The sequence below is a fragment of the Tyto alba genome, unplaced genomic scaffold, assembly GCF_018691265.1.
Source record: "Tyto alba isolate M040663 unplaced genomic scaffold, T.alba_DEE_v4.0 Super-Scaffold_2, whole genome shotgun sequence".
NCBI lineage: Eukaryota > Metazoa > Chordata > Aves > Strigiformes > Tytonidae > Tyto > Tyto alba.
The window spans coordinates 76,987,404-77,014,126 of NW_024881282.1; the positions used below are offsets into that span (position 1 = coordinate 76,987,404).

A 26,723-nucleotide genomic window follows, 5' to 3' on the forward strand; every position below is an offset into this window, starting at 1 on the left:
AATAGACGCATAGGTATGCTGCATGGCCACCTTTTCAATTTAATGCCCAGGAAAAAGTTTGTTGTTGTTGTTTGTTTTTTTTTTTTTTTTTTTTCCCCCCCATGTGTGGTGTCTAAAGGGAGAACACAGCTTTGCAGAACTTTACACAGTCAAGTACTGATTGTTTATTCATTTGCCTTCCTGGAGACTGAGACAGTTAAAGAGCACTCTATTTTCATATGATAAAGCACATGAAAAGGAGCATATTTTAAATGTTGTTCACTGGTGTTGCTAGGACTGTGGTGTACCTCAAAAAGGCTGTGAACAGCTTGAGTTAAATGCAAGCTGAAACCAATAAAAGTCTGTAGGATAGCATCTCATCTAATGTGTTTTATAAAAGTTGGATGAACTTTCTATTTGACTTGAAGGAATCTAATTTTTTCCAGATACAACCTGGGTCTTTGTTTGTTTTTTTTTTCAGATACTGCTTAAGGATCAAGGCTTCACAGAGGGACAGTGTTTAGAGGGACACTGTAAAACAATGTTCTTCCCGCTCAATTCTAGTGGCAAAGAGTCAATAAAAATTGCTTCTAGGAAAGAAGGAAAGTTTTGAAGAAGTGCCTTGAGAACAGAGAGAACAGGGAGGGACACAGCAGCAGATAGTGTTACTCCTGGGATCAGAACGGTAACTCTGAATGCAATCGACCCAAGTCAGCTGCACAGTGGGAGAAGGATTGCTACACTTGGACAGCTGTTAAGTTTTTTCTGAAACTTAAGTTTCAGCAGACTGACATAATACAAGCTCTTTCAGTTATTTCCCTTTTAAAGGCAAGTTGCTTGCCTCACATTATTCACTGCCCCTTCAGCTGTGTTTGCATTTAACCCTGGAACTCCATGCAGCTAAAAACACAGACATTACCTTGAAGTAAACAATGTAGAATTCCTGATAATGAAAGCAGTTAAACGCCTCCATAAAGCTTTGTGCATGGTATATGAGACTCATGCAGTCCACTCTCTCCTCATACACTGGCTCTGAAACAATCTTATGGGGTAAGTCCACAGCACTTCATAGGCCGCTCTCCCAGTACTACTACATGAGGTGCCATTTTCTGAGCAGTAAGTAATTCCTGAAGGTAGGAAACATCTGTCTAAATCCCCTGGGTCCCAGAGGGGAATCTAGAACGAACCTCAGGCAAACGTGAAAGTCTTATTATTTCAGTGCATGCTTGAGCCGATGATTGTTGTAAGGAGGAAGGTGCCTCTCACCACAGTCTAGCCGGAGAACCAGACAGGGTAAAAAGACTTGAAGTGCGTTATTAAGAGAAGCCCCAAAAGTCAGAGATAGGACAGTGGTATCAATGGCCACCTTTTCAAGGGCATCTGGTAATTAGACCGGCTGACTCTCTCCAGAGGCACATGAAGAGGAAGGCCATCTAAGGAGGTCCTAGTGACCAAAAGAATAACTAGATACTGGATCAACCCATAAAGTAGAGGCAATATACACCTGGAAACTTTCACAGGAGAAAAGGTGCTAGAGAAGACAACAGGGGATTTCTCTCCATACCCAGGATAGACATCTGAGGGAAGGCATCCGTCAACATGCAAGAGATCCCTATGACCCGTGTGCATGGCCACCAGATGCCACGGCTCTGAGAAACACTGTTCAGATGTGGCTCAGCAAAGCACTAGTGCTGTAGATGGGGTGGGATTAGTGCCAAAAGCTAAAAATCCTGTTAACTGCTGCAACTGTTGTCCTGCTGGATGACATAGGGAGCAAGTATGTCTCGACTTGGAAGTCAGTAATTCCCAAAGAATATGTTCTTTGTAAGAGGACAGAAAAACGCAAAGAGGCTGGTTTGTCAGCTTAAGAAAGTAAAAATAGGGAGACATGATAACCCACAAAGACAAACATTTATGGCCTCTGAGGAGCACCTGTGACACTGTGGGACTTTTACCAAGGAAACTCACCCAAGTGTTGAAAACCAGATGGAGTAAGCGACTGCCAAAGTTAAAAGGTCACTCGGCACCAAGCAGATGGATGGCATCAGGTCAAAGGTTGCTGCTTGGATATGAACTCGGCCCGAGAATGGGGGCCAGGGATGAAGAAAGATCTGCAATCAGATGAGTCCCTGGCACCAGTCAGAGATGGAAGATTTACGTGGTTGAAAGAAAGGGTTTGTATTTCAGACAATTTGATTTGGAAATGGACACTAAAAGGATCCAAAGAAAGTCTTTGAATGACTCCAAGACTTTTTCCAGTGAGCTTACAGTTGTCAACACACAAGCTGGCAATGGAAGTGGGCGGAAGCGTGCCCACTGGCTGCAGTCATTTACTCCCCAAATGAGCAGATGGTCACATCAACTCCGGGCAAGAGAAAACAGGGCTGAAAGCAACCTCCTGATGATGCACTGGATTTAAGCTGACATGCTTGCCTAGCTTGTTCTTTACAACCTGCAGCACTGACAGCCCTACAGCCTCACCAGAGAAGTGTTTGCTACCAGAAAGTTTATCTTACTATTCAGCTAAGTTTTCTTTACCACAAGGTCAAATCATAATTTCTAGTCCTATCACCAGTAGACAGAAAACAATTTATTTCTTTCATCTCTGCAGCAATTCCTTACATACTGGAAAAATGCATCTTATCTTTGCCTAGTCTTCTCTTCTTCAGACAAAAACAACTCTTTTATTTAGTCCTCCCTCATTACTCGTGTTTTTAGGACTCTGATCGTGTGTTCTCATTTGGAGTCTCTACAGTTGTCCACATCCTTTTTTGAAGTACAGCACTCAAAACTGGACATATTCCAATGAAGTATTACTAATGCCATGTAAAGCCAAGGGATTATTTTGAATTTTACAGAACAGTCATGTTAATACATTGTTTAATTTTTTCAACTGTGTAACATTATTGTTTCCTGTTTACTGATGTTTTTATTGAAATATTCCTCCTCTTGGGACCACACAGGTAATTACTCCTACCTTCATACTGTGAACTTAAAATGACTTATTAGAAAAGTGTCCTAAAAATGGAAAAGATTATATGAATTTCAACCTTGTCCTTCAACATGGTTGCAACCCCACTGACATGAAAGTCTCCTAAACTCCTTTCCTGCTTAAATATTTGATACTTTTTAGCCTGTTACCCTTCTTCTTACATATATAGTACCAGATACAGTTAATGATCTCTACAGGCTTCTTAAACCAGCTGATTTAAGAATACAGGTGGACCTGGAGCCATGGGGAAGGCACAGACATTGAGCAAGCACGGGCTTCCCTCTTTGCCAGAGAAAGGAAAAGGATGCCTTGACATGATTACTGTCAGAAATTACTGGAGTTACTCATTCAAACTAGACAGCCAAACACTTTCACAGATGCAAGCTAGACCAGTGCCTAGCATGCAAAAAATATTTTTCTAGAACAGATTTCATTATACCACACATACTTCTTCTAAGAGTGACTATGGAAACAGATGACTTATCCTTGCAAATTACTCTGAAGAATAAACTCCCTGGCACTGCTCTCTTGTTCCTTCCCTTTCTCACTAAGTATCCCAATTTTGCAGGAAAGTCCCTTCCTTTTCTAAAAAGAGCAAAACACCTTGTCACACTCGCATCACTTTGCCTCCAGAGCACTCACTCCAGGCTTTCATCTTCTTTCTTTGCCTAAAACCCGCTCTATTCCTTGGCTATCCTGCAAAGCCCTGGATGTGACTGCTTGTGGGATTGTAGCGTGCTGACTTCTCCACTCAGCATGGAAATGGGAGCCATGAGGCAAGGTGATGGCATTCATCATAACTGCTGTAACAGCAGTAAGGGAAGGCTTTCCTAGAGCAAGTGATAGACTAGGTGCATGGTCACCCAAGTCACAGAACTCTAGCCTGTCTTCTCACTGGAGAGCCTCCTCTCTAACATCTCTCACAATATTCTGAGAGGCAAGTAAAACTTCCTGAAAGCTGTCGGTGCTTGTGTTATCCACATGAGAACTGGCCAGTTTCTGAAAAAATAATCTATTTTTAAACTAACCTTTGAGCTCACAAGCATAAAAATCTAAACTGCCATGCTCTTCTGATAGTTTTTTTCCACTTTCCTCTTCTCTCCCTATTTTCTATTTCTTCAGTTGCAGCAGGACAGCTATAGACTCTGTACCCAAAACTTCAACAGTGGATAGTATTTTCATGATAGAGAAACAGTATGAAATGATTTTTAATTATTTCCAAAACTACTACTACAGAAAAATTCTCAAATATCAACTTTAAGTAGAAGAGATCATTGAGAATGAGGGGACAAGTGCTTGGCCTGCAGGAAGAATACACTGTCCCTACGGGATAACGTAAAGAGAAGGAGAAGGAGGAAGCATCTCCCTTGCCATGCCAAACTAATGCTACTGGATTAGCAAAGAAAGGGGAGGCACTGTTTTCAAAATGGTAAAAAAAAAGGAGAAAAGTACATGTTAAAACTAACTACTTCATCTCCCTTCAGGTTTGTTGCTTCTTACTGATGGTGAAGAAAAGGGAGGAGAGAGCTGCTATAAATCATTGGTTACAATACATGAGAAAACACTCAAAGCTAAATGCTGGGTATAAAGACAGGTGAAGATATGTTACGTCAGGCCAGCACAGGTTTAGCTGAATTGTATCCTGCAGAAAAACCATTCCAGGGTCTATTTTTCATTCACCTGTATTATGATCAATTTAGATCTATGCTTAATAATTTTTTTGTGCAATGCTGTGACCTCTTTAAACAACTAACAATCAGTGGCCTCATGTTGTTGCCTCTGCATTATTCTTGCTGATTTCCATGCCTTTGGGATATGTATATTTGAGGGTTAACTAATCAGAGCCGCTTTTGGCTTCAACTGCCAAGATTGTTTCCATACAGAATGGTGGGTTGAAAAATTGCATCTGCTTCAGCAGTGACTGTCCTACATAAACACTGACTGGGTCATGAAACCAGAGAAGCCATTCAGCTGGGTATATTTAACACACCACTCTTATCTTTAATGTTGCCAGACTGACATGATGATTGACTGGCCAGTGCTCCTCATTCACTGAGAGAAGTGTTGTTTACTGCTGAGGCAGTTCATTTCACAGAGCCTTGCTAGAATCTGGGGTCCTTCCACAGGTTTCTAGCCTGAGAACTTCTACTCATGGTGTTTAAAGAAATTGTATTTAATAGCTACTACTAAATTTAAATGCTAGCTACTGTTCAAGGCAGGAAGAGATATGCCTACACATTTCAAGACTACTATTTTATATAAGCAGGCTACATCTTAAAATTATGTACATACACTTCTAACATCTCCTGACTTTGAGATTATCATCTTAAATGGGGGAGGAAAAGAAGTTCTGTGCATCTTTTCTTAGGTTTAAAACCAAAGAAAACTCAAAGCCTCACCCAATCTGCTATCATACCAGGTCATACTGACATAACACGTTCAAAAACTAAAGCTGGAGCCTTCAGACACATTACGTTAATGTTTCCTCTTGAGCAAACTGAGTAATTGGTAACAGCAACAGCCTTAACTTTTAGACAGACATGTCTGGAGAGGAGGAGAGAAATAAATACACTGACAATGAATTGTACAACTGTTTTCTAAAGCAGGAAACAGCAAGACTTGGGATTCCCAAGTTCAACCTTAAATGCATTAGGAGAATGCTTCCAGTAATTGCAGGCACCTTTCCAGGTACTCTCTATTCCTCCGTGCTCCAGCTTTTTACACTGTATATTTATAAATATGCCATATACCCCTTTTACTTCTCCCTCCTACCCAACAGACACAGAGAAAACTTTTGATTACATTTTTAGTAGACATTCCCTGGCAATTCATTATACGTGACTGTCTAAGCCAACAAAGCAATGGGTCAAATGAAGCCCTGGATTACCTCCCACAAATTCACTTGAATAAAGTTGAGGATGAATCTGGCTCTAAGCAGTTGTTTGCATTCACAAGTCATTTACCAAACAAAATGAAAGTCATCTAGTAACATGGGGAGTACAATGGCACAAGCAAACATATGAACCTGAAACAAGAAGCAGCCAAAAGCAATAAACTCATAAGGAAATGTAGATGCCTTTGACCAAGGCCAGACAGACATTCATTGGAAGCCAAGATTAGTAAGCCTTACCACTTATAGTTACTTGATCATCTTTGGAGGAACTCTGTGTTTCTTTTAACTGGATCTCTGAACTCACATCCACTTTTCTTCCAGACAGCTGTAAATAGGCTTTGAGAGAGGCAGGTACCTTGACTGTAATTGAACCTGGTATAAATTTAAATGAAAGCTACTTATTTTTACATTGAGATCAAAGCATGAAACAAACAATTATTGTTTTGCAGTTTGTCGTTTTTTTTTTTTTTTAAGAGTCTTCAGACACCTCTTTTTTTGTCTCTGAAAGGATGAACGAAGACATCTTCATTTATCATAACCACAATACTACACATTCCATGTAGAAAAGGGTATGACAGTATTACCTTGGCAGACATGAAAATTAGCACTGACATATACTGCTAGCAACAGTTCTTGGCAGAGGATCTGATTACAGGAATGATCAAGGGAAGCAAATCTAATAGGTCTCACAAGTATGACTTAGTTTCATCTTCTAGTTGCATATTTACACTCCTGAGCAAAGACGGGGGATTAGATTTGATGATTAATCCAGCCACTGCATGACACATTATGAAAGAACTGCTCCTCTGGAACGATGAGATGCCACTTACATACTGTTAACACTAGCAGTTGTCTTTGCTTTACTGCACAGGGCCAGCTGTTCATATCCTTGAACAGATGCAGTCTCAAAAGTGACTGTGGCACATACACCTACTCCGATGAAGATGGGGCTTCCTGGCTGCTGAAATATAGAAGCCCCTGATTTCTTTTTTCCATGTCCTTGTTCTCAGGTTTTCACAGTACTTGGGCCCTCAGCCAGTAAGGGCTGATATTGACCACAGGTCAGATTCAGCGTGGGTATTAATGGAGTCTCCTGGTGGAGGCATTTTGAGCTAGTCCCCCCTGGAGCAGTGTGCTGCAGGTGAGGACTGTCCCTTGGATCAGGATGCCACCCAAGGAAGTTCTTGGAGGTTGAGAGACCTCACTTTTTAGGTGAGTGATCAAGTATTTTGGATTGTCTTTAAATCCTAGGAGTTTTGTGCAGTAATAGTTTTTTTTCCTATCAGACATTTAGATCTGCCATTTCTGAATGATTGCTGGAGTGCCAATCGATTGTACCAAAATAAATTTAATTATTGTCTGTTTATTTTGACAGCCTCCACAACAGTGACTAACCAGTTTAGAATATGTATCACTAAAATGTAAACTACTAGCAAAATTGCAACTTTGGTGGCGTGAATAATTCTACCCTTGAGATTAAGAACAGAAATTTTGACTTCTGCTTCCCCTAAATATGTGCTTCTATGCATCAGACTAAAGGCAGATGCTGGACCCGCAACCTGCCCACATCAGTCATATCTGGAATTATTCATTCACAATGTTTGGAAGCTGCATCCTACACATTAAAACAAAACCTCCTAAAATTCAGAATGCACTTTCTGTATATGTGCTCCTTAGTTTTTGCCCGATTCTAACACTCACTTTAGAAAAACATAAAAAAGTTTCAAGCTGAAAAACACAGTAAGAAAACTAATGTTATAACAATTAAGCAGCAGTCAGAAAGCAACGCAATTTAAATTCAGCAGAATCACTTGCCCATGACAGTCCCGATGAACAAATAACTGTTGGCACAATTTAGGCCTTAATTTTGCTGGATACACAAAAGCCTTAGAGTAAGAACGGGAAAAGGTCTTCACCTTTGGGTCCTCCTTAGAGAGTTGCTCAGTGATGTGACTTACAAAATCCAACACCCGTGCAGCTAATTTATCACAAATGGGACATTTTCTACAGTGGAGTTGTCAGCAGTTATGCTGAATTTATGTGGTAAATGAAAACAGAACTTCAACTTTGCCTTTACTTAACTGTGCTGACAGAAGAGATGTCGGGCAATGTTTTGAAAATAACGTTAATTAGCTTTTATTAAGTACATTCCTCTTTGCTACTAATTCAAAGAGATGTTAGCTTATTACTAAGTGATACAAAAGATAACTAAGAAATAATGTAAGTTTCTTTGCACCAATGGAACCTGAATAGCTTGTACAGAAGAATGATACACAAGTGCTTTCGATGCATTTCCTTCATTATTCCCTTTCTGAGTAACTGCTAGGTTTTAACAGGACACAGGCTTTGTCTCACAGAGAGAAGGGTACCAAATACCATGCTCATTTAAACCACCTTAAGTACCTGACGATGTTAAAGTCAAGTATGAAAATACTGTACTGGAGTTTTTTTGCAAGACTAGGACTAACAATATGTAGTCAGTCTTGTCATTTACAGTATCATATCTTCTGAATGGCAAAACTATGAACCCAACTTCAAGAGTGAGCTTTTATCTAAGTAAAATTCTACTGAGTATTCAGGAGAAAGAAGGAAGAATGATGGGATAAGGCTCTCTCATCTGTTTTTCTGACTTCCCGTTTCAACAATGGGACGTTTCATCCAGAAAGGGCAGGAAAAAGAAATGTAAATGTATGTAATTTGTCACTGCAAATATATATGTCAGCATCATGCAGTAAACTGTGCTCAAGGCAAAGGAAGACTGTAATCCAAGTCAACTCTGCAGAATTCTGCTGGGTCCGTTGTCATGAAAAAAATAAAGTATTGAAAAATAAAAAAAATCTGTAATCCATTTTAAGTATTATTGCCCCTTACAGAGTTTACTATATTTTAAGTATTTATATACATCTTCTAATAATGAGGTAAAAACGTATATAACCAACAATCACAAATTTTTTTTTTTCAGACAGATAAACAAAAAAACCCGCCAACATTATCCCCTTTTCTTTTACATCATAGGCTTCCAAAAACCAGTATTTGTTTGCTAACCTTTTTGGGATTTCAGATCTACTTTTCTTAATTGACTGACATAAACATCTATTGTTCCATGATGTGTAGAAGCTTTTAGACTTCCATCTGATGAATCTGAAAAAAAAAAAAAAAATATGTAAGGGAACATGTGCATCATTCACTCTTTTTAAAGAAAAATTTGCTAGAATCTGTCTCTGTACTTTGATTTTATTAGTTCTTCTGTGTTTGAGAAGTATCTTATATTCATTTACTGAATGTCAGACTTCTCTTAGAAAAACAGGTTTCTGAACAAAATTTGACTCCCTAGTCCAGAACTGCAGCATATGCTGGTCCCAAGGCCATAGTCCTGCAGTTGTTACTGGACCTGTAGCATCTCCATGGTCTCAAAACTCCACGCTTGCTACAAGGATGAATTTATCTTTGTGCAGAGATCAAGCACAAAGTTTGAACACCAAGATCTATTTTGGTTTCCAAGAGTTCATATTCTCATACTCTGCACAGGGAGAACTTTACCCAGGAAAGCAAACAAGCGGTCATGCACTGTAACATCTTGCTACAGAGAACTGTGTATCAGGCTTTGTAAAGTCTGATTCACTAGATCTGAATTTTAAACAAATATCTGAGATAACCATTGCACTTAGGAAAACAGCATTCGTTCTTTGCCCTGGAATAGAGGCCTGCCTTTTCTTCTATTCCTTATTAGCTGAAATTTATGATAACAAAACTTTGTAAAGAACCATTTTTACAAATAGGAAGCCTTTATTATATAGTTGAGAAGTAGTCTTTAATTACTTGAAGCGTATTCCAGTTTTAAATACATGAATTTCCACAATATTACAGTGAAGTCCTAAAGAGTTAACTTTTGAACTACTGAACAGACCTATACCTGATAAAAATTGCAAAGAAATTATGCCTCACTAGCATTGTTTCATAAAAAAATTACACATGTACATGAGCAAAAGGTAGTCAGTGAAATATCCTTCTAAATACAATGCTAGAAGTGAAAGCATTGGCAAGAAATCATGAAATACTGATAGAGAGTATTTTTCTTAGTTTCTGGATGTGTATAGAAAGAGAAACAATCAAACTTTCAGAAGCAGCTGAAATAACAAAATCAAACTTGAATGAAACTTCCCATTTTAAAAACTAAAAACACTGATGAGAGAATGAACTTGATTATCACAACAAGGATGTCTAGCATTACTACTCTATGCTTGCCATACAGTTTTAGCTCTAAAACTCATCTGGAGCTTTTCTGATCCCAGATCTCAAGCACAGATGGTGAAGATTGGTGTATTCCATTGTCGTGGTTTGAGCCTGGTCAGCAGCCAACCACAATGCAGCAGATCTCTCTCCCTTCTTTTCCGGCAATAAGAAGGGACAGAGAGCCAGGTTTGGGGTTCAAGATAGGACTGGGATGGGGAAAAAAATCACCCTTTATGGTCATGAGCAAAAGGCAGACTCGTTAGAGGAAGAAAAAAAAGAACATACATTTATTACAGACACTAACAACACTTAACAGAGTAGGACAGTGAGAAGCATTGCCACATCTTGAGAACACCTTCCCCCCACCCCTCCCTTCTTCCCGGGCTCAGTTCTGCTCCCGATATCTCTGCCTCCTCCCCCAGTGGCGCAGGGGCAGGGAATGGGGGGTGCAGTCAGTGATGCCACTTCCTTTATCTTCGGTGAGGGGAGTGTCCGGAACTTGTTCCTCCTGCTCCATCGTGGTCCCCCTCTCACAGGAGACAGTCCTCCACAAACTTTCTCCGACATGAATTCCTCCCATGGGCCGCAGCATTCCCCACACTGCTCCGTCATGGGTCACTAACTTCCTCCGACTGGATTCCCTCCCACGGCTGCAGCCCTTCCCGAGCTGCTCCGGCGTGGGACTCCCCCGCATGCTGCAATCCTCCCAGCACTGAATTACAGCAGCGGGGCTACCTTTTCCCATGAGACCCCAGCCTTCTTCGGGCACAGAACCTTGATTATCCAGGTGAAAAAACACAGGCTATAAACCAGTGTCTACTCCACCGCTGATCTTCATGGGTGGCGGGGGGGGCCACCCTGCCGTCTCACCACAGGATACAGGGGGGGTCTCTGCTCCGGCACACCTCCCCCCTCCTTTCTTCCTCCGTTCCTCCACTGACCTTGGTGTTCATGCAGCTGCAGCAACTCCTCCTCACAAGTCCCACTGCTCGTCACCACGTCCCTTCTTAAATGTGTTATCGCAGAGGCGCAGCTGAGTGGCTCAGTTTCCAAACAGAGGTGGAGCTGGGGGAGCTTCGTATAGCCACCTCCCCTGCCACCAAAAAATCCCCACCACTCACTCAACCCAGGACATACATATAACAGTAAAAACATGGAAAGGGATTATTATCTCACAGCTAAAACTGATTTATTTGGAGGTGAAAGTAATTTATAAAAAAGTAGCTGATCCATAGTCAGTCAGCTGAGAAACTGAGACTGTCTTTGACTAGAAGAAAAACAGTAACAAGAATTGGATGTGAATGTTTCTGCCATCTCAACAGATTTTGTTAAAGAAGTTCTCTGCCAAATCTGGGAAAAACAAAACAAAACAAAACAACTCTTTGTTAATTTAAATTAATAAACTGGAAAAAAAGGTTTTGCTTGTGTAAGTGACAATGAAACATTTTATTGATGACTTTGTAAAAGGTTGTTCATAAGATAAGAAACAAACGCATAGTTTGAATTCAGAGTTTGCTAAGGACTGACAGCTGAAGGGCAAATACAAGGATGAATCGTTCTACTGGAAATGGAACAGATGGTCACTCTCGAGTAACTTTAGCTATTTAAGAATTTACTAGTACAGAAAGAAAAGCAAAAAACAAAAGCAGTGAAGGAAGATGTTCTTGATAAAATTTTTATTAAGCTTTATGAAAAATAAATACAGCTTGAAGAGTAAGACTTAAGTCACATAACTTGAGAAAGACTATACAGTTAAAGATCACCAAAAGGTCCACAAAGGTGACAAAACTGAAACATCCTTTGCAACATTTAGTATTTCTTCTTCCTTCATTTCATAAAGCCAAGTACTGAAGAACAGAATAAACAGAAGCAAAAACATATTTACTTTTCCTAACAGAACATGATTGACCTTGCCCATCAGCACTAGGACTAAAATCAGTGATGAAACTGATTTCAATAGGAAAACACAAAATATTTATTATTATTTGATTAAAGATAGGAAAAAGTATGAGATTCCAGCATAACCAAAGTGTGACGATGATCTAATTGCTACTTAACTGGCTATCTAGTATCATTTGTTGATAAAGACTTGTCAATTTTCTTGTTTCAATTCATTGTTCTAAGACTCATATGAAAAATATTAATAGAAACTGAAATATATACATTAAATAGACTAATTGTAAATACTACTAAAAAATCATTAGCAGTCACTATCATATGCATTATCCAGACCAGGCAGACAAATGATGTGACAGAAATCAAAGAAGTCTCTCACGAAAACAATTCCTTTGCTAACTAAATTGTCCAGATTACCCTTTTACCTCTAAATGATCCATTGGTTTTAAAGGCCACAGTCTCTTAGGTAACTTATTCTGCTCCAAAAAAAAAAATCATTACATGGCTCAATCCTGCATCATAATACAGTGTGCCAAGTACAACTCCACCTTGATATGCCTCTGACCTACTGTAGATCAAATGATATCTTCCCCTTTAAGTATCTATCCACATTGTCCATATCAATGCATCTTCCTCCACAGGCTATATAATACTTTGTTAACCATCTCTGCAAACCAATTAGCTATAGGTCTCTATTATTTTAAATGTTTAAGAGATTAATGGGGTAGAAGCAACTTATGAAGAGATAATGTACATCTAGTCAGGAACATGATTGTCAATAATATGAAACCCCTGGCAAAACCTCCTGTGGAAGTTTCAATTATTTACGTAAATCTGCTCATCTGTGAGCCTTGAGTACGAAGCCAGTAACTAGTGGGAAAGTCCAGGGTCAAGACTAGGTTCAGTCCCGATTAACATCCTGATTAATGATCTGGATGATGGAGCAGAGTGTGCCCTCACCCATTTGCTGATGACATAAAACTAGAAGTGGCTGATATGCCAAAATGACATACTGTCACTCAGAGGGAACTGGAGAGGTTAGAGAAATGGGCCTCGTGAAGTTCAAGGAAAAGTGCAAAGTCCTGCACCTGCACAAGAACAACCCCAGGCGCCAGTACATGCTGGGATCCACCCAGCTGGAAAGCAGCTTGGTAGAAAAAGGACCTGGGGGTCCTGGTGAACATCAGATTGGGCATGTGCCGCAAAGAAGGCAAATGGTATCCAGGCTGCATTAGACAAATCATTGCCAGCAGGTCAAGAAAGGTGATCCTTCTTCTTTATTCAGCATTGGTGAGGCCACACCTGGAGTAGTGTGTCCAATTCTGGGCTCCCCAGTACAAGAGACATGGGCATAGTGGAGAGTCCCCAATGAAAGGCACAAAGATGATTAAGGAACTAGAGCATTCCTCCCATGAGGAAAAGCTGAGAGAGCTGGGGCTGCCCAGCCTAGAGAACAGGAGGCTCAGGGGAATTTTACCAAGGTATATGTATATTGGTATATTTAGCAGTTGTGGAGTCTCCCTCCTTAGAGATATTCAAAAGCCGTCTGGACAGGATCCCAGGCAACCTGCTGTAGGTGGCCCTGCTTGAGCAGGGGGGTTGGATTAGATGACATCCAGAGGTCCCTGCCAACCCCAACCATTTAGTGAAGCCCAGACACATTCATTAAACATGCTTTCTTTTCTATACCTAGTGCTTTAAAGCTTCCGTCTTATTACAGATTAAAAAGATAACAGCCTCTTTTTAACAACAAGATTTCAGGATTTCATTTTCAAAGTTTCAAAATTCATATATTATAACACTTGTAAAGGAGCAGTAAGAGAATGTTAGCATGCTTAAGGAGAATGCTGACGTACTCTGGAAGAAAACCCTCAAAATACAGAGTGATTTATTAAGTTGGCAATGGTATGTTATCCCAACAGGAAAAGTACTTTGGGTTTTGCATTACATATTTAATAAATGAACAGTATTCTACAACACTAAATACATCCCTGTATTTTAATATCCATGAGACATGCAGCTCTTTTACATCATAGCTGCTTCTTTCCAAGAAGGATAAATACATAACTCTAGCTACGCATACATAATTCTAAATTCAGACTTTCAGATTTATTCCCTTCGTTTAAATCCACAGAAATTAAATCTTCATTATACAAATTTTCATAGATTAATTTTGGTGTAAGTGGGAAAGGTATGTTTGAAAGATAATGAAGAAACCTGATATTCATAGGATACTGTATTTCTTAGAAAGTACCTAATGTATATTGAATAATAGCAAGAGTACTTAGGAGACCTAAGAGATCATTTTGGATTCAGTTATCAAGATCTTTGGGTGCATGCAAACTACGGAAGGAAAGAAACCCTTTTTGAGAAAAATCAAGTATTTTTCCATTTGTGGCACCCCATGAATGACTTTCAGGCATATCTGTAGGAAAATACTACCTGTTAAAAGTTATTAGAATTATACTTAGATGTATAGTTATATTTATACTGTCTTGAATGTAGACTGGTTAGTTCTACATTGGAACAGAACTATCCATTTGTGGATGAAATGGGTGGTATCGTCCATTTCTCTCCTACAAACAATTAGGTACTGACAACTGCAGCAAGATACACATTGGACGAGTATAAAATATCTGTCTTATCAAGAGCTGAAAAAAAAATATAGCTCCAAATACAATATAAACTCAAGTACCACTAAAACAACATCCAGAATCTTCAGCATCATGATACAAGATGCTGTAAAACATACATGATGTAACATCACCAAAATTGTTTAGTGCTAATAGAACACGTACAGAAGTAAAAAAAGTTAATTCTTTTAAGCTGCCAGGAAAACCCTGTTCTCGGGCAGCAGCTACTTGCTCCGTCCAGAATGTTATGTATTCTACATTCAAAAGGACACAAAGAGAAGGAGGGGGAACATGAACACAAAGACTGATGACTAAACCGAGTAGTAACTCAGCAGATATTAAAAGAAAAAAAATAGTCCACTCTGAGTTAAAACTTTCATTTTTTATAACCTGACATCTGAGGGATAGGAAAAAGCAGCTGATCCCAACCTGCCTGGAGAACAGCACCCTTGGTATAGGGTGGTGTAGAAGAAAGCATAGGAACAACAGGGGAAAAAAAAATTACAGGTCTGTCATCAGCAGAACACAGAAGGTGGTGAAGTTCTGAGATACAGGGTTGAAGATGAAGGACACAAATGAGAGCCAGAACATCAACATACTTGAAGCATATGGCAAAGACTACATCAGTAGAACTAATTCATATTAAGAGACAAGTATGTGCAGGGATAATGCTTTTTAGAAGTACTTAAGAGCTGTACTTTATGAAGTAAATACCTTTAATGGAGTTCAGAAATTAGATTTTTAATTTAAAAAAAACCCTAGATCACATTAAAAACTAAATCCTCAAGACAAAACTCAAAGATGTGGCAATACTTCTAAACATACTGTTATTATTTTTTGGTTATCCAAAACTGTCTTAAATACCATAATAGTTTCCATAATTGATTTCGTTCTTAAAATAAAACTGCTTTCTCTCATTACTAAGGAATTGCCTTATGACAACATTCTCTCATCACATAGCAAGTCACTGAAGCCTTTAGCTTGTCTAGTGCGGGTTACTGAAGAAAGAAATTAGCAGAATAAGGCAAATTGATCCCAATATATTTACCAAAAAAAGTTAAGAGTTTCTTTAATCTGAATATACACTTTTCTTTGCCAGAATGAGTCCCTACTGTGCATAACCTGGTTAAGGTTATTTCCTCACCTCAAACAAAACAACCAACATAAGCTTTAGCATTTCTGGATATATCAAATATATAAAATTAATTTCTTCAGTGCATAACTGGGTTAAACATAAGTAATCCAATGAGGAAAAATCCTTTTTTTTTTTTTTTTTGAGCTAGTAGGGGAAAACTTGGCTTGGCAGCAGATGAGAGAATACATAATCAGACCATACCAATAGCATTGAGAAATAAGCATAGCAGGACTGAACACGAGCCAGCAGTGTGCCCTGGCAAAAAAGAAGTCCAACAGTATCCTTGGCAGTGTTAACTGAAGCATGGCCAGCATATAAAGGAAGGGATTATCTCTCTCTACTCAGCACTTATTAGACCACACCTAGAATACAGAACCCAGTGTTGGGGCTCCCAAGAGAAGGGAGACATCGATAAACTGGAGCAAATTCAGCGGAGAAACATCAAGATAGTCAGGGCGTGGAGCACCTTCCTCATCAGGAGAGGCTGAGGGAAGAGGGCTTGCTCAGCCTGGAGAACAAACTGCTTCAGGACCTGACAGTAGCCCCCCAGGATCTGTGAGATGGTGATCAAGACGACAAAGCCAGGCTCGTCAGTGTGGTGCATGATGAGTGCATGACAGACAACAGACATAAGCTGAAACAAGAGAGTTTTCGTCTGGATAGAAGGAAAACCTTTCTCACCCTAAGGACAGTCAGGCAGTGGAACAGTTTCCCCAGAGAGGCTGTACAGTCTGCATCCATGGAGGTTTTCAAGACCACAGCATAAAGCCCTGAGCAACCTCAGAGCTGGCATGGCTTTGAGCAGGAGACTGGAGGCTAGAGACGGCTTGAGCAGGGAGGCTGGACAGGATGACCTCCACAAGTCCCTTCCAACCTCAACTATTCTGTGATTCTGCAACTTCCTGAGGTCTCTTCCAACCTGAGCTTTCCTATGAATTTACCAAATAAAAATTTAAAAGATTAATCTAGTTATAAAACCAAAATACTCCATTACCATTTGTAAGATTATTCAGATTTCTAATGACTATTTTAAGTAATAACTTAAATTAGAAGTAAAAATAGGTCTAGTTGCTTTAAATTAAAATCCATCCAAAACCCATAGAACATTTGTTAGAAATAGGAATCTTCTAGTTTGGGGTTGGAAAACAATTTGTCTGTGACTAACAAAGCTCACAGTATAGGAAAAAAAGAATAATCCCTACTTTCATATTTCAACAATATCAAGTGTGAAACACTGCCATATGCCAGATGCTTAAAATCAGATGGAATTTTGTCTAGTCTTCAAAAAATAAAAATAGATTTACACAAACAAGTAATACCAAAATAAATCAAACTATTCTATATATTATAAAAAAAAAATCAGAAAATTAAAGGGAGTGAGAGACAACAACATTGGTTTCCTATTTTAATGCAGAATTACACAAGAATAAGAAACTGTCAATACAGTTGCTTGTATTTTCCCAAAAATATTTTGAAACAAAATCCAGCACACTCAATTATGATTTACTTTGACTTGTAAATAAATCTCTCAAAAGCTAAGGATACATCCTCAAATATCTAGAGGTGAGTGCATTTTTCCAGTTAACTGATAAAATTCTGACTCCAGTGAAATAACTAACTACATCCCTATAAAAACCCAGCCAGGGAAGTTGGAAGATGTGATTTGTTCTTCCCATTTCTATCAGTAAATCCCTGTCAGGTCCCTGGAAATCCAAAAATTATCTTGTGGCATAAACTTCTCATACACAAAAACCTTTCACTTAAAACTTTACCTTCTCTTTTTTCAAGTTTTTAGAGTTGAACCACTGGATTTTTAAAGTTATTTGCCTTTGGAAAAACCCATAAAAATCTTAAGGATGTTTAGTGCTCTTTAGGAAAAGAGTAAGTCTAACTAGTGCTTTCAAAATTGAAATCTGAAAAAATAAAGTTTATTCAACTGTAAGATGTGTCTGAATGTTTAAGCTGAACGTGGTGAGTTAAGGAAAATAATCATCATCTGTTGATGGAAAAAGCTACCTCCTGTGTTCAGAAATCTTTATTTAAACACTCTTCATATTCTACGAGTTTATTTAACAGAAGGAAAAACAGACTAGCAAGCTTAATTTAATTCTGTGGTTTAATGACTAATTCATAAGAATGTGTATTGCATTAATTTTCCAACAATGTTAATATAGATCACTTAGAAACATAAGAGTTGTAACAGTACAGCTCGTCCCTGAACAATGCTTAGTGAGTGACTATGGTTACCACCATTAGCAGAAGTCATTGAAATTTAGGCCTGTAACCAAGTTTATTTCAGAAGGGGAAAACCTTCCATGTACCTTCAAGAGACACTGAGCCTTGACTATGATCTTGTTACTTCAATTTTCTGCCATAAAAACCAGAACTTGAGTTTCTCACTGTTGTGTTGATATACTGTAAAATGGTCAAAGAAGGGGTCCTAATATTTTCCTAGAATAATGCAGCTGATCTAGTGCATACCTTAATTGGTAACTCCAAGTTATCCTGTTGTATAAAAGTTCAAGTTCCTAAATGAAAATTTGAGCTCTTTCTATTTCTTAAGGGAAGACAATGATTAGCATAATAGTTTGGAAATGGTGTTTAAGTTATCACAATCCTTCCCTGCCCAATATGTAATACTTGAATTATTAATGCTTTGTGATATAAAAATTAAACATAGCTATTCATTGATATCAACAAATGTAAGATAGAGCACTAGGTTAAAGGCAAAATGACTGCATATCACACACAGTCTCTTCTCATGTCCTTTTATCCCAGCTTAATGTAAAAGCTGACACCTAGACTCAGTCTGACTTGTACAAAGTGCAGCAAGTGTTGTGGTATCAAAAGCTAGGCAGTGTGCCTTGCCCATCTGCAAAAGGCTGTAAAGTTAGGAAAAGATCTCCTTCAGCTACACACCTATCAGTGCTACTCCTGAAAAGAGGGCAGAAACATCTGTGAGGAATCACCTCCTTTACTTTCCCTGTGAATATTTAGTTTTCAGAAAGAAGGGAAGAGTGAAAAGAGAGTATATCAGACAGAAGGTAGAACCTACCTACTGTGATATTCCCTGTTTTGGTCTGAAGGTTGGTATTACCTATTAGGAAAAGAAAAGGGCAAAAAATGTTAAAAGCATATTATTTAACTGGTTTCTGAAATGATAACAAAGGTATAAGTAATGAGGTCCTATACAAAGGCATTATAGTTACATATCTGATCTGCATATAAAAGTAAAATAGCCTAAACTAGTTATACTGATTGAATATTATTGCTTTACAAACAAAAATCTCAACACATGTGGGTAACAATCAAGCAATTCCAGACAAGAAAAACTCTGAGGAAAGCTTAAAGACACAGACTGGATGTGAGGAAGAGAAAAGCACACAGGCATTGCAAGGCTAAAGCAAAACATTTTCTCATTTTCTTTTGGGCCAATTTTTTTTTTTTTTTTAATTACTCTGACGCCTGCAACAGCACTACAGATGATTTAAGCAGTTTAATAGGATGACAAACAAACAGTTTCTATTTTCCTCTTAAATACATACATACATGCTCCATCCCCCAGCCCCTGGGGATTTTTTGCTTTATCTTCAAAGGCTACTTCCTGGACTCACTGAACATTACTTACTCCTTCCAAACTTATTCTTATGTGCATGACCCCTTGTCAATGCTTTTCATTTACTTCAGTGAGAGCTGAATGTGTTGAACAAACAAACAAAAGAACGTGTAAGGCATAAAATGTATAATGGTCTCTACTGAACTTGCATTACTTTGAACAGGCACTGGTGTTTTAACCTTAAAATCTCAAAACACATACTCTTCCCCTTTACCTATGGCATCAAGGGAATCTGGAAGGACAGATGCACCTCATAACAGAAAAGTCATCTATGCTACTAAAAGCCTTATGAAGTTGATAGAAACTTCCATAATTCCACGTATGTTACACATCTATAATTGCCTCACAAACCCACTTTAAATTAAAAAACTAAACCACAGCATGTCATTCCTGCCACTCCCATCCTCCCAGGAGGGTAACAGATTGAAAAATAAGATTGATGACAGTAATTTAGTCCAATTCAGTAATACAACAATTTTCAGATTTTTTGGAAGAGGCCTTTAAAATTTGCAAAAATCAAGCTCTTCTCCCATCTTCTGTAATTACACAGTAGTAAACAGTGTTTAGGGTAGAATGCATTCCAGTGTGTATGACCTGTAGCGTTTTTCTTAGTGTTCTGTGGGCTGAGATCTAGAAAAACAGCCTATCATCAGTAGTCTTAAAGTCAACATTTCAAACACATACTGTACAAAATGCTTAGTGGTTCTGAAAATCAGAGTTGAAACAAAACCATGTTTTAATGAACTTGAAAGACGTTTAGCCTTACTGTCCGCTGTTTTTAAAAGGTACACTATAATTATCCTACCCTTTCCCCCATTTTACCATGACCAGTACTTATTTTTGTACAAACTACAAAAAAAGCCTGGGGTTTTGTCAGCTAGCAACTCCCATGGAGCTGAAGCTAGATTATACTCTGAATATAGCCCCTGAGACTTGCAGATTTGCTCTTCTGTTCTTTGGGTTTTATTTTCTGTTTTGATAAGAAGGTCTTTGAAAAATATTAAACATGTAGAAGTCAAACCCTATTAACCACAAACTTATATGGCAGATACGACTAATGTTGCATAATGTAAGCATATTAATGCGATAGGCTCACTTCAAACATTTAGCCAGAACAAAAGTTGCTTTTAAAGCAGATAGGAATGTTCTGCTGTGTTGTGACCTGCACTGCCTACAGACAGTGCAGAGAAGTGTACTTTTGGTTGTGCAGTTGTTCCATGAAGGCCAACACTTTACTGACAATTTTTAAGCTAGCCAAGTATTTTTTGGACACATCAAGGGCAAAAAGACCTGAATAGAGGTAATTATTAGTTTATTACACCCAACTGACTTCAGCATTGTAGTGCAATACTATTAAGTCCAAAATATAATAATTTTAACAGGATATTGATAATAGTGGCTTAGTGGCTTTTTTTTATTATTGTTATTGCTTCTGAAGAAACAGTTATCTTTTCTATCATGTACAAGCTTTGCTTCTTTATAAACACTATAAAACTTCAAACTACAGTATTGCAAGCCAGGAACAGTATAGGATTGGTGGCAAAAGATGGCTTTTGGGATATAAAGGCACCACTTTACATTGTATTTTTTCCACTTTTTCATTTTGTTTTGAAGGCTCTCAAGGTGGCAGGGTTATTCTGATGCACAGAAAAAGCAAATAAATCACCACGCAGCTTTTTACCACTTTGACTCTGCATTTTATATGTGCATCAGACTGAAGTACAGACATGTTTAAAAAGGAACTAAAATTTAATTTTTACAAGCCCACTTTATATACAGTGAAATCCAGAAACATAGCTGTAATTTATGGAACACACTTTGGTATATCAGATTCTTTTCAGAAGGGATTATAGAATGCTAAGCTCAAGCATTATACTGTACTACCTTTGAAACATTGCGGATTTTCTAATTTGTCATATTCAGGTCACTGACAGGGTAAGGCAGGGTTCATTTTTTCCTATATATTATTTAATGTGTAAATATATAAAGTAACTGCAATACCTTGCTTTCAAGTGTGATTTTATCACATAATGAAATAGTTACTATACTATGACAGAAGAAAATATCAAAAGAAAATATAAAGTCCTGTTCATGAGACAAATCAACCCTATAAAGCAGTAAAAGTTGAGTGCTGACTGTTGGCAAAGAAGCTTTGCAGGTAAGGACCTGGGCATCTTGATGGACACCAGTTTCAGTATTAGTACAGAAGGTTAACTGCATACCAAGCTATACAATTAAGAGTATAGCCAGCAGGTAAAGCCCTCGTGTGAGACTGCATTTGGAGTAGTGTGTCCAATTCTGGGCCTCCCAGTCAAGAAAGACACTGATGTACTGAAGTGAGGCCAGAGAAGGATATTAAGATTAGGGGCCCACAGCACACTAGTGATGCTCAGAAATCTGGGTTTGGTTTGCTTTAAAAGAAGGCTGAGGAAGAATCTTGCTGTGGTCTTCAACTACCTAATGGGAGGGTATGGAGAGAGACACAGACACTTCTCATGGTGATGCAGCAAGAAGGGATAATGGTTACAAGTTTCCATAATGGAAATTGATTAAAAAAAAGTGGTTTTTTTTTCTACCAGAAGGATAATTCAGGATTGGAAAAAGTTGCCCAGAACGGTCATGCAATTACTAGGCAAGGCCATGAACAAGTTTGCTCTAATTAACTCCACTTTAAGCATTATTTTGGACTAGATATCAAATTCCTTTCCAACTTAAGCTATGTTGTTGATAAAATAAATTCATAATTAATGCAACACAATCCAAGACTTTGCACAGTTGTAAAGAGGATTTCCTTTTCCTCCTATGTGCCTCTGTGGAGAAGTTTCACTGTAATGTTAATGTCCCTTGGATGAAGTAGCACATTTCTCAGTCTTAGAGCTGCTGTCCTTTTGTTTTCCAATTATCAACTCAAAAGCTCAATACCACCTAACATCTCTAATGTCTGTAACAGAAACTGATGCAAATGACTCAAAATGTCTTCAAAATAATGCATTATTAATTTGCTGTATAAGTATGAAGCGTGCAAAAGAACGATTAAGAAAGCTTGGGCACTGACAGCGTTGGAATTGTACAGCCCAAGACTCAACTACAAAATGGGTCTCAGGCAGGTTTGTAAAGTTTGTGTTGCCCTGATTTCAAAGTTCTCAGTGCAAAAGCAATGAAGTCCAGCTCAGTTTTGTGCACAGACGTGCTGATTTTACATCAACTATAATATCAGCATACCATCAGCTATAGGGAAACAGCGGGCTTCTCAAGCAAGATGACAACACAAAATTTCTAAGAAATTGCAGCAAATTGTTTATAAGACATATACCTGAAAATCTGGATCTCTGACTGACTTTGAGTAATTTTCACTTTGTACATCTTCCAGTTTATTTTATTTAATGTTAAATCACCACAAATGCATTACAGCACAGTCAGAATTCAGTGGGAATTTTCTTAAATTAGAAAGCCACACCAGATTCCAGCCTTGACAGCTGTTTCATATATAAGACACTCAAGTTAATTAGTTTTCGTTCTAGGTGAAGTACATTAAAGGGTGGATCGATTACAGACTTTTCCCCCAATCAAAAAAAATCAGAAACTGTTACCACTATAAGTATACAGTTCTAGCACACACAATTTCTGCTAAAAACTTCTAAGTATGATGGAGTTCTACCATAGGAGATGCTGTAAGAGTTACTTCTATGAAGAAAATAAGGATGGAGAGAGGGGGAGAGGCTTCTTTACTACTTTTAACACACCTTTAATTGCACATTTTTAAAATATTTTGGCATCCTTAGTGTATGTGAGGTTTCTTTCATACGATATATACTTTTTGCTATTTCACAAGTGTGGTTATAAAATTGTTTTCTAAAAGTAAATACAGTATGCTATATGGTAAATTAATTCTCAGCAATTCTATCCCTAACATACAGAACTGTTTTGTTCATATATTGTGCAGAGTTGATTTAGTGACAGCCTATAGCATTAGTCCAGTTGTTACTGTTAACATTTCCAATACCTTCAAAGCAGCTAAACTTGCGACACTATTTTCCTAACCATGTGACAGTATTTCCTTCTTACCATGAATACTTCCCAGTAGAATATCACCACCTACTGAAGACAGAGATGATGATTCTGCATAAAGGTACTTAGTTTTCAGCAGCCCATCTTCAGTACATATGTTGATGGATGTCCCCTGCAGCTTCTCTATATTCACACTCTAAGAAAAATAAACTTAAATAAACATAATGGAAAACTTGTCACCACAGTTTGAAAAGGCAGAGGGAAGTAACAGTTTTAAGAGGCAAAACAAGTAGAAAGCAGTTGTTGGTACAAAAAAGGGAATCAACTTCTTGGTTAAAAGCTACACAAGACAAAACAAAAAACCTTTTCATTCAAGAGCTCTGACCAACAAGTTAATAATTCTTTACAACATTCCTATGAATTATTACATCCATCATACTGGTGAAGAACCCAAATAATCAAACACATGAAAGAAAAACTTGATTTTTAAAACCCACCACACTTAATTTTGAAAAGTAAAAAAAAAAAAGGATTAGCTTTAATAACAAAGAATTAATGTTCATACAGTATTATGACACTTAAGGCATTGGTAATCAGTTTTCTGCCACCACATCCTGAAACATCCATTATCTGTTACATACAACTAGATTTTTACCCGTCTCACTTTGTAGATACAACTTTGGTGAAGGTTTGCAAAAAAGCCACAGCTGCTCTTTTTCTCAGTATAATTGTTCATATTACCTCGATTAATCAGGCCTCTATTCTGGGTCCTAAGCCTCAAGCTGTACAAAGCCTTGAAACATGAGAGAGATAAGATCTCCATTTCTACTTCTTTTCAATAGAAATGGAGAAAAAGAGTAAGATTTGAAAAGTTGCACTGTGGTTAGATCTGGGGAATAAAAGGTGATAGATGAGATTATGTACAAGCCATCAATTGTGGGAGATAACCTACGTCTATCTGAACAAAACAGAACAAATCACATGCAACTACCATATGAATTCTATTCTCAGTTAAACTTTATCTATGATGGCATCACGCAATATTTCATATTTAACCCCCACTCAACTTGGTTTTACTTTGCTTACACAGACTAAGTGGATTGCACAAAATCTTCAGCCATTACATGATGATATATGACCTTCTAGATTGAACTCTGCCTCATGACAAATTGCCTTTAAATCCACCTTGTCATTTTAGCAGTCATGTTGTAGAAAAAATTTAATACAAAAAAAATTAGCTGACTCTTCCAGCATTATATAAGAAACAAACTATGAATTAAGAAAGAGGTATTCTGACAAACAGCAACTAGTGTTGCACAAACTCTCTGCTGTATTGTGTCCCAAGAAGTGAGCTAAGGAGGCTGGTTTAGTATGGACTATATGACAGCCAAATTATACTGTGACTTTACCAATCCATACCTACTGAGCTTTAACTGTTTTTACACCATAAGATTATAGAATGGACTATTGTCTTTAAGACTTCTGACATGGTGCTACAATAGAAAGTAGGTCTTCAAGAATGTAACAACGTACATTAACCTTTAAGAAAATCTGGTGATCAAAGTGCTGTGCTAGAATTAGAGATATACAACAGTCAATATCTACAATCTCTGCAGGTGATGTTGCTTAGAACTAGCTACAGAATCTAAGCAACAAACGCCATGGTATTAAGCCATAATTTGCCACTACTGAAGGTGACAGCAATTCAGCTTTTCAATCTTTCAATGGTTCTAACAAAACAAGCAGATACCTTACAAGCATAAGTTTACACTGTATCTGTTCTAGGAATGTTTCCCACAGAGTACTTCACTACTCACATAGGATGGCAAATTATAAATCTGCTGTGGTACATGGCCATAGCAATAAGAAAAGATATTGTCATTTGAGGTTCTACGATCTAAACCTGTTCTGAAGAGAGATAAATGACTCACAAAGAATCTTTCCAATTTTAGCAGGGCCATCATTGCTAGCAGCACAATGAAAACAGAGGCACACTTTAAGCGGCTGGGGGTGCAGATAAATAAAAATATCTGCATAGTTTGGGTGCAAACTGGCTGTCTGTCAGGATGCCTTGTAGCATTCCTGAGTGGGAAAAGGCAATCCCAAAAAGCTACATCTGTTACTTTGGTATGCAAACTTTGATTTATTTATCTTAATTAAATATTATTAAGTGCTTTATAATAAACAAGCTCACACACTAAGCCATCTTATTTACCAGCCTTAACTACCTTTCTTAAAAATGCACAACAATAGAGTTGTCTCAGCACATGATACAAAGTAGTACTGAGTCAGCTAGTTACTATTAAAAAAGAAAACCTACCAATACAATGAACATGTTTCATAATAACCCAATTTAGGGGTTGGGGGGGGAAGTCAGACTGCTCAAGTATAAAACTAAAAAAGTATTCTAGATAGGGAAAGCATAAAAAAAAGATTGCCTCCTTCTGAGACTAAGTACGTTTTCAATCCCAAATTCTTTAACTTTTATGAATTTTTGGCAGAACACAGATGTTTGGCTCTATTAAATAAGTGCTATAGGAAAGTCCCAGTGGCACAGATTAGCTAATGATTCCTCAGTCAAATAAATTTGATTACTTTTGTCCATTGAACCATCAGGTTTTCTGGAAAAATTCCTTCCCTTGAGAGTAGAGCCTGGGGGGTTGCAGTTACTGATACTGACCCACTGGCTCAAGTTCCAGTAGTTTCTTAGCTTTTAAAGAAGAAGTGTCAATCTACCTTCATAAATCAGACTGAGAATGTTTTTGCACCTGAACACATTTTCAATATGAAATTTAAACATAGCAAGATGTTGGCTAAGACAAGCAACTCCTTCCCCACATATTCCTCTTCTTGGCCTTCCTTTTTGTGCTGCCCTTGCTCAAATATCTTACTAGCGTCTTCTCCATTTTCCCCCTTAAAAATATCTTCTGTTTCTCAAGCACTTAGTGTCTTTTACCACATCCTTTCCCTCCCCACCTCCAGGAGGGGGCTGGAAATGCTGACAGAGCCATAATTACATAATGATGACTACAACTGGTGGAAGAAACATCTTGTACAAACACACAGAGGAGACGTGATGCTGACTGATTATTAACAGAAGTGGTCAATTGAGAAAAGAAATCTTGCACTGTACTTCCTAACTACACAGCAGTTTGTTAATGAAAAGTTCAATAACATAAGCCAAAATATTGTTCTGTAGCTGTAAATTCCTGTTAAAATGACTCACTTCACTCAGGTTTCTACAGCTACGCAACTGTAAGAGTAACTTCTAGCAATATTACAAACCATATAAATATTTATGATCACAAAGAAGCACTTCAACTTAATCCGCAAGAAGT

The 26,723-nt window shown here is 38.0% G+C and overlaps 1 protein-coding gene across 2 annotated transcripts in view; it reads right to left on the bottom strand.

The window, feature by feature from the left end:
• Positions 1 to 26,723, bottom strand: part of FAM185A (family with sequence similarity 185 member A) — a 43,966-nt gene that overhangs the window by 3,732 nt on the left and 13,511 nt on the right. The window contains exons 4-7 of one of the 2 annotated variants that reach the window (XM_042792868.1): positions 23,443 to 23,581; positions 18,817 to 18,858; positions 8,910 to 9,005; positions 6,102 to 6,236 (exon numbers count right to left, since the gene is read on the bottom strand). In XM_042792868.1, the coding sequence (XP_042648802.1) occupies positions 6,102 to 6,236; positions 8,910 to 9,005; positions 18,817 to 18,858; positions 23,443 to 23,581 (412 nt within the window). The remainder of the gene's footprint in view (positions 1 to 6,101; positions 6,237 to 8,909; positions 9,006 to 18,816; positions 18,859 to 23,442; positions 23,582 to 26,723) is intronic. The other variant, XM_042792869.1, reaches the window with a different exon arrangement.